We start from the raw sequence: 11,332 nt of genomic DNA on the forward strand, positions 1-11,332 counted from the left end.
TAAACCAGAAGCCTTGCCTTAGCCGCAGCAGTCTCTCAGGATTCGCACTAAGCTACTGCCAAACAGAAACACACCTAACTTCAAGCTAACCTTTTGCCTAATTTCTGAATGGCACTCAAGCAACGAAGTTTCCTAGGCAACCCCAAAAAGAAGTCATCCATTTACACAGCCCCACAGGGAACAGCTTCAACATTTACTATCTGTTCTGGCGTGGCCAATTCCGATTGCGCAGTCCACAAGTATCAAAAAAACACAAAGCCACCGTTGCGAAGACAGGCACAATTTGATTTTTTGATTAACATATTTTTTGATCATTTGTTTTCAATTCTAGTTTTAAACATTCACACAATAATACATTTTCAGTTTCAAACAAAAAGATGCCATCACACTTGTGCAAACACTAAACAAAGCATTCTGAGGCACAAAGAAGCCAGAGGGAATTCAAGTAACAGTCAGAAAGTAATGTGGAAGATACATTATTTCTAAATTATAGAGGTCTTTTACACTATATTAAAAATAAACCAATTTTCCCATCCACACAAATTAAACAGCTGACTTGCCTATATATACACATACTAAGTAATGAGACACCAGTTTAATTTTGGGGGGGGTAATTTTTCGTAAAAGGTAACAGTTTTCTATAAAAACTAGTCCTTGAATGCTTTGCAGCTATGTACCTACCAGATAATTAACTATTATTAAAGAGAAATTCATTTTTTAAAAAATAAAAATATGTAAGTTTCTCTATACTACCTAATGGCAGCTACAATATGATAATTTTACAGTGAACTGGTCATAAAAAAGAAAAAATATTTTAAACTGTTTCTCTATAGATAGTTTCAATTAAAAACAAAATATGAAAGATTTTGGGTTTGTTAAATGAACTGGTCAATAGGGTAAGAAAGAAAAACAGTGTTAAAGCACTGCAGACACTCATGCTGACATCACACTGAGTAATTACAACTTCTGGTCTTTGTTACAAATGTCATAAAAGTGTTTCTATGAAAAAAGCAATGTTCCCCCCATTCCCAAGAAATTAAAACAGTAAGCCATTTTAAAAAACAAGAAAAAAGTTTTAGGAGGCATTTCTTTTAGCTTGCATGATATAGCCTTTGGACTTGATAATTCCTCTGCTTTTAACAATGACTGAATACCGGAGAAGCCATAAAGGAATCCATTCGTGTGCTTTCGTGTTCTGGATGCTTTCCTGAAGAACTTCTTGGAAACTTGCTTCACAAAGTAATTCTGAAGTTAAAAAGGGATATTGATGCTTTAAATAATGTAATGTAAACAGCTGCAAAAAGCAACACTTAAGAGAAGCCTTTTTCTACAGTCAAGAGTCTTAAGCAGTGCATTCCAGAAGAGTGGTTCTGTGGAGTATCTGGCACTAAGAGTAAAAGCAGCTGAGCAATACAGAAAAAAAAAATATCTTCAGGACACTTTTTTGCAACATGAGTACTTCCCATGAAACTTAATAGACTAAGATTTCTACAATATCAAACGGAGTTGATCAGCAGAGCCATTCGCAGGAAAAAATTGAAATTAAATTTGAGAAGCTAGCTAGGCAAAACAAGAGGCAAGTAAAGCATTAGGCTGAAATCAGCCAAGTACTGAGCACTCTCAGTTACCGCTGCAGTCACTGGAAGCTCAACACATAGCATCTCCCGTAACTGGGCTCTTAATACCCACAAGCCCAGAAAGCATTAAGAAAAATGGGCTTAAATGCCACAAAGCAGAACAGGCAAGTATAAATCCTTCTAGTTTCCTTTGGAGAGTCAGTCAAAGAAACAATCCCTTTGATGAGGAATGTTCCCAAAAGACAGTCTCAGTGCTCTTCAGCTGACCACTACAGAAAAGTTAAGCTTAGCAAATAATGCATAAGGGAACCACTGCTTGCTTTGTTTTCTATCCAAATCCTCTTCTCCTTCATTTCATTAATCTCAACAGAGAATATTTATTACATTGCAAGTTACACTATGGACTTCACAGGACATGGAAACTGTCAGACTAAATGCAATTCATCTTGCACACTGCCAGAGCGGTGCCAATACGTGCTCAAGCAGTGATGAAATTCATCGGTTGCAACAGTCATACTATAAAACATACACTTCATAAATAGCATTTTATATGCTTTTTTTCTTCGGGAAGGTGGAATGGGAAGAAAGGAGAAGGAAGGAGAAGTATGATCATCATGAATAGTTGGACATAAGGAAGCATGTAGAGGAGGAATGCATTATTGTTTAAGACTTCTTGCTTGCAAGTGCAGCAAGATATTTAAGGCATCATTATAGTGAAGAAGATTAGAAGATGTTTGAGAGATACTAATACAATATCCCAGAATAGTCTAGGGAACTTGTAACTCAGATTTCTGGAGTCTAAGGGAAAGCCTCCAAGTCCTTCAATCACTCAGTAAATGAATCACTGCACAAAATATTTATATTTTTTTATCATCACTGCACAAGATATTTATACCAACCCTCTTTGTAATGACGTTACCTTAAGAACTCACAACTTTGAAAGAATCCCACTGAAAGCCTAATAATTTTACATGTCTAACACTACCAAACTACTCCACAAAAAAAAAATCAACTGACCATTAACATTTCTATGCAAGCTACTTCACAGACAAGTTCTGGGCAAGTCAGCTTTCATTTATCATAATTCATTCTATGTTTTGTGGAAATAAGTTTGGTTTTTTAACATATTCAAATTTCTCAGTAGTTCGTCCTATTTATTTCATTTTCTTTGATTAAAACTATTTCAGGAAACTATCCAAGGCTGGAAGAGCACCCTCTCCCCCAGCTTTCTTGAAGCAAAACCAAGAACTTAATATTCTGTAGAGGAGAAACTTTTAAATTCCTTTCTTCAGGATTCAAACATAAAACTGAAGTTCAGAGAGAGATCATTCTTGATTTTGTACTGAATAAATGCGTTTTTAAGGCTTTGCCACATGAGGTAACAGAAGACTTACCTTTTGGGTCATTGTGAGTTAACAGCTGTATGTCAAACTGCTTTGCAAAAGCTGTGAGATCAGGTGGCATCACACAACAGGAAGCTAGGTTCACCTGATTGCTACTTGGTTTCACCTGAAAGTAACAGAATAGTTTTATAAGAAAAAAAATTTATGTACTTATTTTAGTTGTTCCCCCCATGCCCCTATTAACTACAGAAATCTTGCTTTGAACCATTTGCCTTTGACCACTGTTTTAAGATCTCAACAAGGCTAATTCTGCATGATGCTGAACGGGCAACTCCTACATCTGCAATTTCCTGCAGCACAGAGCCCAAAGCAAGAATAAGATCTAACTTTAGGTGCTGCCACAGCAAGATGAGTACTAATCCATTCTTTCTGGCTTCCTGTCTGCTGTGCTCCCTTCACAGCATCGATCCAGGGTTTTTTTCCCCCTCTCCAGTTGAACATTACAGGGATGTTCAACTTCAAATAAAAAAATCCAAATAAGTATTTGTTAAAGATACCTGAAGGCATGGAGGACTGCAAATTGTGTAAGTGCTTAAGTCAGATTAAGTTAAAAAGGACACTCTTCCACTGACTCTTTCTCTGCTCATCACAAACTGCATTCATTATGACCATGCAGGTGGTCATTAATCCTCTCAACTCTTCCTCTGTATACACAAAACAGTGAGGAGCACAGATCAGGACTCTCGGCAAGATCTCTTACACAGCTACGGTATGTTCACGTACCACAAAAGAAATGTCTTAAGAGGAGTATTCAAAGAACTAATAAGGACACAGTTAATCCACAACCTTACATGAGCACAGGCACATACTAGTACAGACCTCCATCACTCAAATGTTAAGAGGCAATTAATCACTTTGGACAACAAAAATATTGTGCCACTTCATTCACAGCCTTACTCTTTACATTTAAGCTTAGCATTCCAGGGGGAAATCCCTCTTCACTTTACTCTGTGTTATGAACAAACAGCTGTGTTTTCAGAGCCACTGGAATAAATCTGAGGGTTTAAGAGTACTGTTTATACTCCTTTCCTAAGTACAAAAGCATTCAAAACTCAAACCTTCAGTACTTCAAAGAACCTACTACTGAACAGACCCATGTTTTCTGGCCTTTCCTCACCGGTAGGTAAGATCACTGAGGAGAGTTACACTTGGAGCCTCCCCCACCTTGAACAACATTGTGACCCTCCAAAAGATGCCAAAAGTAACAAGGCTAATTAATATTTTGTATATAAACCCATCTGTAACAAGTTTACAGCTATGTGGCAGCCAGTTACGGTTCCTCTGTCCTAGAAATTCTACAAGTAGGAAGTTTGCTCTCACCTGTGCCCACAGATACAGCTGCTCTAACAGTGCTTTGTCTAGGTCAGAGGTACCTATGGCAATAATCTTCTTGTTTTGAACTAGATTCTCAAGTTCTTGCCAATAAGGTTGCAAATACTCCAAGGACAGGATAGTTCCATCTTCAACAGGAGGTGGGGCAATAATGACTGAGTCCAATTGAGCAACTCCAAGGGCAGAACATGCTGAGGAAAAAGAACAGAGACACTGTCAAAATCTTTCGTGAAATAAAAACATAAGCAGCAAGACTTCAAATTCAGCAAAAAATATACCTCCTGCTTCACTCTGCTGGCTTTCATTCACCATTTGAAACTCTTACAAGTATCAGCAGTCAAGTATAGCAACACGACATTTTTAGCAAACAATTAATGATACAGCTGAAGGCCAAGTTTCAACTGTAAGTTGGGAGGGAGGGAGGATGGGACACATCCCCCCAAAAAACCCCTGCCACCAAACAAAGCACAAAGCTTTTTTCTCCTGTTAAAACTACATATTTCTCTCAAGAGAGTGGTCACAAACAAGTCCCAATTCCCTTACTCTCAATTTCTTCCAAAATTTGGAACTTCCACTCTGAACTGTAACTCAAGTACAGGGCACGGACTAGGAGAGCTACTTGGACTATGTGAGGAGTCGGACTAAAAGCACACTGAATATGGAGACTGTAACTGCCAGAGAGATGTGGCAAGTCTTTAAGTATCACTGAGCTTTAGGAAAGATGCAAGCCATGAGGCTGTTCTGCACAGCAAAGAAGAATAAAATTAAATAGCTAAATAAATTCTTTTCTTCTGGAGGAAGATTCTATCAATGTATTTTTAACAAATGGTACTACAGCTTACAGCAAGGAGGCTACCAACTGGGGTATCAATAAAACAGAATAATATCTGACCCTTTGTTCTTTGGTAACCCCTTATGCCCAACAGTCTTCCAAAGTGGTAAAGTTCAATGCTGCTCACAATTACTGCTGCATTACGCTAATAAAACTTCATGCATCAGTACAGCTATTGTCCTGTATTTTCAATAAAACTTAACTATTTCATCAGCTGCTCGCAGCACTGTATTACCTAAATAATCTGTGTAATACCACACAGTTAGTAGTGAAGTTCATCATGTTAAGAAGCGGCAGCTAACAACAACTGGTAAGAACTACTGTTACTAAACCATCGCATCCTATTCACTTTTTAACAAGTTTTGTGTGAAAGAACAAAAATCGGACTTGAGTTCGTGGACTCAAGGTGACAGTGAACCACATTTATTAAGTTTACTGACTGAACTAACATGACTAACATGTAAATAGACTTGATTACCTAAGTCTCTTAGTAAGAAAACAGGCTATACTTGTGACAGAAACTAAGTATACCCCTTAGATGGAAAAGGCTCTAATTTTATTTCTAAACATTGAAGTAAAAAAGAAACCCTACCAGGAGTTTGAGTTTCACACTTACCCAGGTCAACTGCATCTCTGATTGATGAAGAGTTTGATCCAACGATGAAAAGTTTTGCTGTTTTCAAAGAAACTGGGATCAGTAACTGAATAAGCCAGCTTTCATTAAATATATCGCTATCTACTTTTGCTATATACAGTATTTGAGTTCTTGGGTACAGGGTGCTTAGAATATACACCAATTTAAAAAATTGGGAAAAACCCAACCTTCTCAAAGTTGACTGCCCAATAACAACACTGTTATCTTAAGTTTCAGAGTTATACAGTCTCAGAACAAGAAATCATCCAGTTAGATGATCTAATAAGCTGTAAAGCTGGGACTGAAGCATCAGGACACTACACAATAACTGTAACAACCTGTATAAAAACCCCAAATGCAACAGTACAAACAGACCTCTTTAGAACTTAATGAGACTCAAAATGTACTAGCGTTAGTTTGGACTGCCTCCTTCAAGTTCATCATATTCAACCTGGAAAAATTATGCAAATAAATGTGCTTCCAATGCTATTTCTTAATTCCAGTACTATCTGTAGTATTTTGCTTCAGAAAAGTCAAAAAGATTCACAAAATATATTTAAAATGTCTTGAGGAGATCCAAATTAAAGTAGAAAAATGCCGAGCTGCTTTAGAACCTGAAATATGAATTCAAGTCTTTCTTAGACAACTTCTAGACTACCAAAAGCATGACAGTGTGCACTGATGTCATTTGACTTTGCAAATATAAAACATGGTGGAAAAAATATATATACATGAACATCCTATTAATGACCGCATACAAAGACTTTTTATGCCACCAGATTTGTTACTGTGTTCTTACCTGATACTTTCAACTCATCCCTTTCTTCAGGATTTATTTTTTCTACAGCTTGAGCTACAGTACATTCCAGAACCTCCAGTATTTCCTGTAGTAAGTACAAGAGACTTAAGTATGACTTGTGTTAGAACAATAATAGAAATAGAAGTCTTACAGCAGTTACAAACAAAAACACTATAAAAATGCAATGACAGAAGGGAAGTAACCCAACGCTTCTTGATCTCTGAGGGGAGGTCAGAAAATAAAGTCATATGAAAGGCCCTATACATCCCCAATATAAAAAATACAAATTACTGACAACAATTACTGGAATAATTAGTAAGTAATCCATAGTGTTCCGATTTTCTGATGTGAACAGATAGTTGCACCAATTCAAACTGCCTTGCTTTAAAAAGAAAGCCTCATGACCAGCTGAAAAGAACCATCAGAATGAGGGGGTCTGGGTTGGAACACCTTTGCATACAAGTATTTTGTAATTTCAGTGAAGCCTGTGAAAATGCTGTAAAACACAGATTTAAAACAATAGTTTTGAAACTACAAATTGGGAAACTTTCAGAGATTTCACCCTTTCACCTAATTTTAAGACTAGGCTGACATCTCATGTCAGCTGGCACAAGGTGACTCTCAAGTCTTTACCTACATGAGATTTTGTATTATACATGTGCACACACACCACACCGCCCCCAGCCAAGAACTCTTTGGTCATTTTTGCTGCCTTACCAAAAAATCCTCAAGTGACTGAGTTATGCCATACAGTCAGCATTTTAAATAACAATTAACTTTTACTGGAAACCAGTGTAATTCATAAAAGAATTTGGAATTATGCAGTTAACATGTTCTGACAGCAAAATCTAGCTCACACTAAATAATTAACTTTAAACAGATCACTACATCTTACAGAGACAAATGTTTATTTATGTTCTCTTCTTGAGCAATCATTAGATCTTCCAGAAATCGTTCAGCATTAACTGCCTCACCACACTCCAGTGTGGAATGCAGCAACGTTCAGTTGATGCCACCATTACACAAGAACTGGTAAAGAACCCCAAAGAAACAGTTAGCAAAGTTTTTTAGTTTTGTGTGCTTTTGCATTCGCTTTATTTTTTTAAATGAAGCATGCTAATATTTCACAGAGCAAATAACATATTTAGTGGGAACCTATTACTGCTTTGCTGAATTTCAAAAGCAATAGTGAAAGAGGAGCAGGCAAATACACTAAGAACTTTATGTCAGATGCCATTGACTGTGGTTTTAAGAATTATGTGGAAGTCTTTAGCTCTTAAGGGCAAATCTGCATCTTCAGAAACATTTTTGAGACAACCAAGGCTATGCTTCAGAGTTCTCCTCCAAATGGGATGATCTTCAGCTATTTAGTTTATCATCTCCATAGTTTAGATAATTCTCCATCGAATTTTTACAAGCATGCTAGCAAACTTCTAAGGTGTATATATATATACAGTCTGGTGGTTAGGGTTTTTTTGTGACTGCATCAATAATTAATTTGAAATCTTACAGGCCAGGGCTTTCATTTTGCTAATAATTCTTACTTGCCATCAACAGAAATCTTCACTTCGGTATTTCTTAACTTCTCTAGATTTACTAAATATTTAAAAAAAAAAAACAAACCAAAAGGAGGGGTTTGAGAAATACTCTTAAGTTATCTGGAGTTGCAGATGCAGAAATAGATTAGTGCCTATTTTAAAAGGTGTAAACACCTACATATTTCTCTGTTTTCACAAGTAAGATGGGTAACACACATAACACCTCTCCTACCTGATTTAGGTCTTGTCCAATCTTTGAGCTCCATTCAGTCAGTGTTTTCTGAATGCAGTCCCGCACCTACAAAATATTTTTTCATATTCAAGTCTCGGTATGTTACAGCTGCACACAAACAATGATTCATAGGCATGTAGGGCAGACTGAGCAGGTGAACTAATGACACCATTCCTTCAACCACAGAAGATTCTTCCATCACAGCTTCCATCTGAAACTTGTTCAAACTAGTTTACTTACATATTTTCCTCTCCTCTTTAACAAAGAGTTTTAGCAGCAATACAAGTACTGTACTTCATTTATTTCTCCAACCATGGCCATATTTAAAGGAAAAAAACAATGCTAAACAAGCAAGAACTAGGGCGTGGGGTGGGCTGGGTTGTTTCTGTGTAGCGATTCCCAAGTCAAAGTGTTGTCAGAGAAAAGCATACGTGCTGTGACATTGTTAGAAATGAGACTTTACAACCACTAAACATTCATTGTATTAATTATTTCTCTTTCCAAGATCTGCATCTGATACTTTTCATTTACTGCCTACCTATTCCACTGTGCCAAACCACTGATGGTTTTAAGTCCTTCATTACTGAAGGGGGTACCTTCAAATCCCACCCAACACCTGCATTTTTCCTGCATCCACACATGCAATATAAACTTGACTAGGATTCTGACCATGGGTTTTCTCAAACACAGTAAGGCGTTAACTATGAAGTCTACATCAGCTAATTAACTGCATGCTGTACCAGTGCTTCAACTGTACCAACGCTCTAGCTTCATCACTGGGGTTGTTACCCTGCAGGCTAAGTAAATGTACCGTCAAGACTGCTACCTGCCAAGGTAGAAGCACTTCCCTGAGCTGCTATGTAACTTCACTTTTAGCAATCTGTTTTATAACTAGGTGGATACCTACTTTTCCTAACATTATGTTGCAATTTCCTGTGACACCTAACATTAGCTCAGAGAGCTCACAACACCATGCACCAACCAGAAGATTGCCTCCACCATAAAACTGGGTATCATGAAGATTAAGATGTAATACAGTAATAATACTTTGTGAGCACGTTTTACATGTTCTTTCCCAGCCATTTAAAATGTCATTAAAAAAATAACTGAGTCAGAAGTCAAGAACTGACACACACACAACCTCTGAAACAGCTATCCACAATGCTGGAACTCTTCAGCCTATTTTGATACAGCTTATAGCATCTTTTCCTTTCTGAGGGAAAGTGAGACAGTGCTAAATATGTGTTTTCTCTATACTGCTACTCTGCAACTACCACATACTGTATTTCTGTTGCAGTTAGTATGCACCAGCCTCTGTCTCCAAAGCACACCATCCCCTGCCCTCAACACATGTGAAAAGCACAGTGTATTTGACTGCTTTGACCAGCTTTTCCAAATAGTTACATTCCAAAACTCCTAACGTCAGCATTCATAGTTTGCAAAATTTTAGCTTACATTCTGCCACTGAGAACTGTACACACTAACTAAACCAAACAGGAGAGTTAAAAGCCAACTTATTTCTGATAATTAATGCCAATTATTTGCTCTTGGAATTCCAGCAACTCTGAAAAGCAGGCAGCCTTATGTTTAAATGGATTTCCCTGTAAACAAGTAAGGTTAAATACCTGATTAGCTCTGCATACTGGCCACTCTTATTTACCAACCACCCAGAAACTGCTCACACTGCGATACAGCTATTTCTTTGGTACAGAATGTGGCCGTTTCACACAGATCACAGAATGCCGCAATATGCCATCAGGCCACATAAAAGTTATTACCACATGTCAGCTAACCAGAAGCATGATGAATCCTTCCCTCTCATTACATCACCCTCCTGTCACCTTTCTTAGCATTTGTGCAGTCGGCCTATTGTAGATTATCAACAGTGCCGCTACACAGCCACAACCAGCCAAAAAAAGTAGTAGCTCCGACAGGTAAACGTCCACTTTCAGCTTATTGTGTCACGATGACACAGCAGATACAGTGCTCCTGGAGCTCAGGACCACAGGATCTCCAGAGACTTTTATCAGGATTATTCCAAGTGTTGGCACACGCTGCCAAAGCCAATAGTTTACGGTGGTAATTTCAAGCTTTTAACAAAGAATGACAGCTATACTTTGCGAAGACGGCAGCAATGGCTCATTTCCCTGAGACCTGTCGCCACCGAGAAATTCAAGTTAGGAAAAACAACGCACCACCGGCACCCTGCCCTCGCCGCACGGCACCAGGGATGGATGGCCTCGGCCACCGCGGGCGGCGGCACCGCGCTCAGCCCCGCAGCGGAGGCGCGGGCTCCGCGCCCCCAGAGGCTCCCACCGCCCCCGCCCCGGGCCCGCGGCCCCCGCCGAGCCGTAAGGGAGAACAAGGGGTGGGCCCGCTCCGCCCTCCGCACCTGCCCGGCCACCCTCGCCCGCTCCCGAGGCCGCCTCAGGGCGGCTCAGCCCCCGGCGGCGGAGCAGCGACCGCCGCCCACGGTAACGCTCGGGCCGCCGGGCGCCCCCGCACCTCAGCGACCGCGGCGGGGCGCCACACCTCACCGGGCCGGCCCCCCCCCGCCGCCGCGGCCCGCCCCGCGGGGCCCGCCCCGCTCACCTCCTCGCCGGGGGTGGCCGGGCACTTCTTGCGCAGGCAGCCCCAGTTGAGGAGGTTGCCGGTCTGCAGGGTGAGGGTGGCCGCCCGCTCCAGCAGGGCGCGGGCGCCCTCCGTCCCCATGGGGAGGCCTGGCGCTGCGGCGGCCGCCGGGCTCCCCGCGACACCTGCGGCACCGCGCCGTGACTCAGCACAAATAACGGCGGCGGGGGGGCGGCGGGGGCTGCTTTGTAACCGGCCCCGGTCACATGGCCCGAGGACAATGGGCGGCGGGGCGGGCCCAGCGCCGCCACCAGCGCGCCAGCCCGGCCGCGCGCGCCGCCTCAGCCCCCCGCCGCGCGCCTGCGCACCGCCCCTCACGGCCGGCGGGGCGGGGCGGGGGGCGGGGCCTTGCGG

At 40.8% G+C, this 11,332-nt stretch overlaps 1 protein-coding gene across 1 annotated transcript; it reads right to left on the reverse strand.

The window, feature by feature from the left end:
• Nucleotides 1–172: 172 nt before the first annotated feature.
• Nucleotides 173–11,273, reverse strand: GCLM (glutamate-cysteine ligase modifier subunit). Its single transcript, XM_056356116.1, has 7 exons — nt 10,940–11,273; nt 8,348–8,413; nt 6,578–6,662; nt 5,761–5,817; nt 4,301–4,503; nt 2,972–3,086; nt 173–1,245 (listed from the first exon to the last, which is right to left on the reverse strand). The coding sequence occupies exons 1-7, from the start codon at nt 11,057–11,059 to the stop codon at nt 1,076–1,078; spliced, it is 816 nt and encodes a 271-aa protein (XP_056212091.1). The 5' UTR covers nt 11,060–11,273; the 3' UTR covers nt 173–1,075.
• Between the last annotated feature and the right edge of the window lie 59 nt (nt 11,274–11,332).

Source organism: Falco biarmicus, chromosome 11 (genome assembly GCF_023638135.1).
Source record: "Falco biarmicus isolate bFalBia1 chromosome 11, bFalBia1.pri, whole genome shotgun sequence".
Classification (NCBI taxonomy): Eukaryota; Metazoa; Chordata; class Aves; order Falconiformes; family Falconidae; genus Falco; species Falco biarmicus.

Bases quoted from the DNA above. Each gene is read 5' to 3' on its own strand.
- GCLM (XM_056356116.1), bottom strand. From the start codon at position 11,059: ATGGGGACGGAGGGCGCCCGCGCCCTGCTGGAGCGGGCGGCCACCCTC. The intron at 8,414-10,939 runs GTGAGCGGGGCG...AATATTTTGTAG, and splicing joins CGGCCACCCCCGGCGAGGAG to GTGCGGGACTGCATTCAGAA. The intron at 5,818-6,577 runs GTAAGAACACAG...CTTTGAAAACAG, and splicing joins GGATGAGTTGAAAGTATCAG to CAAAACTTTTCATCGTTGGA.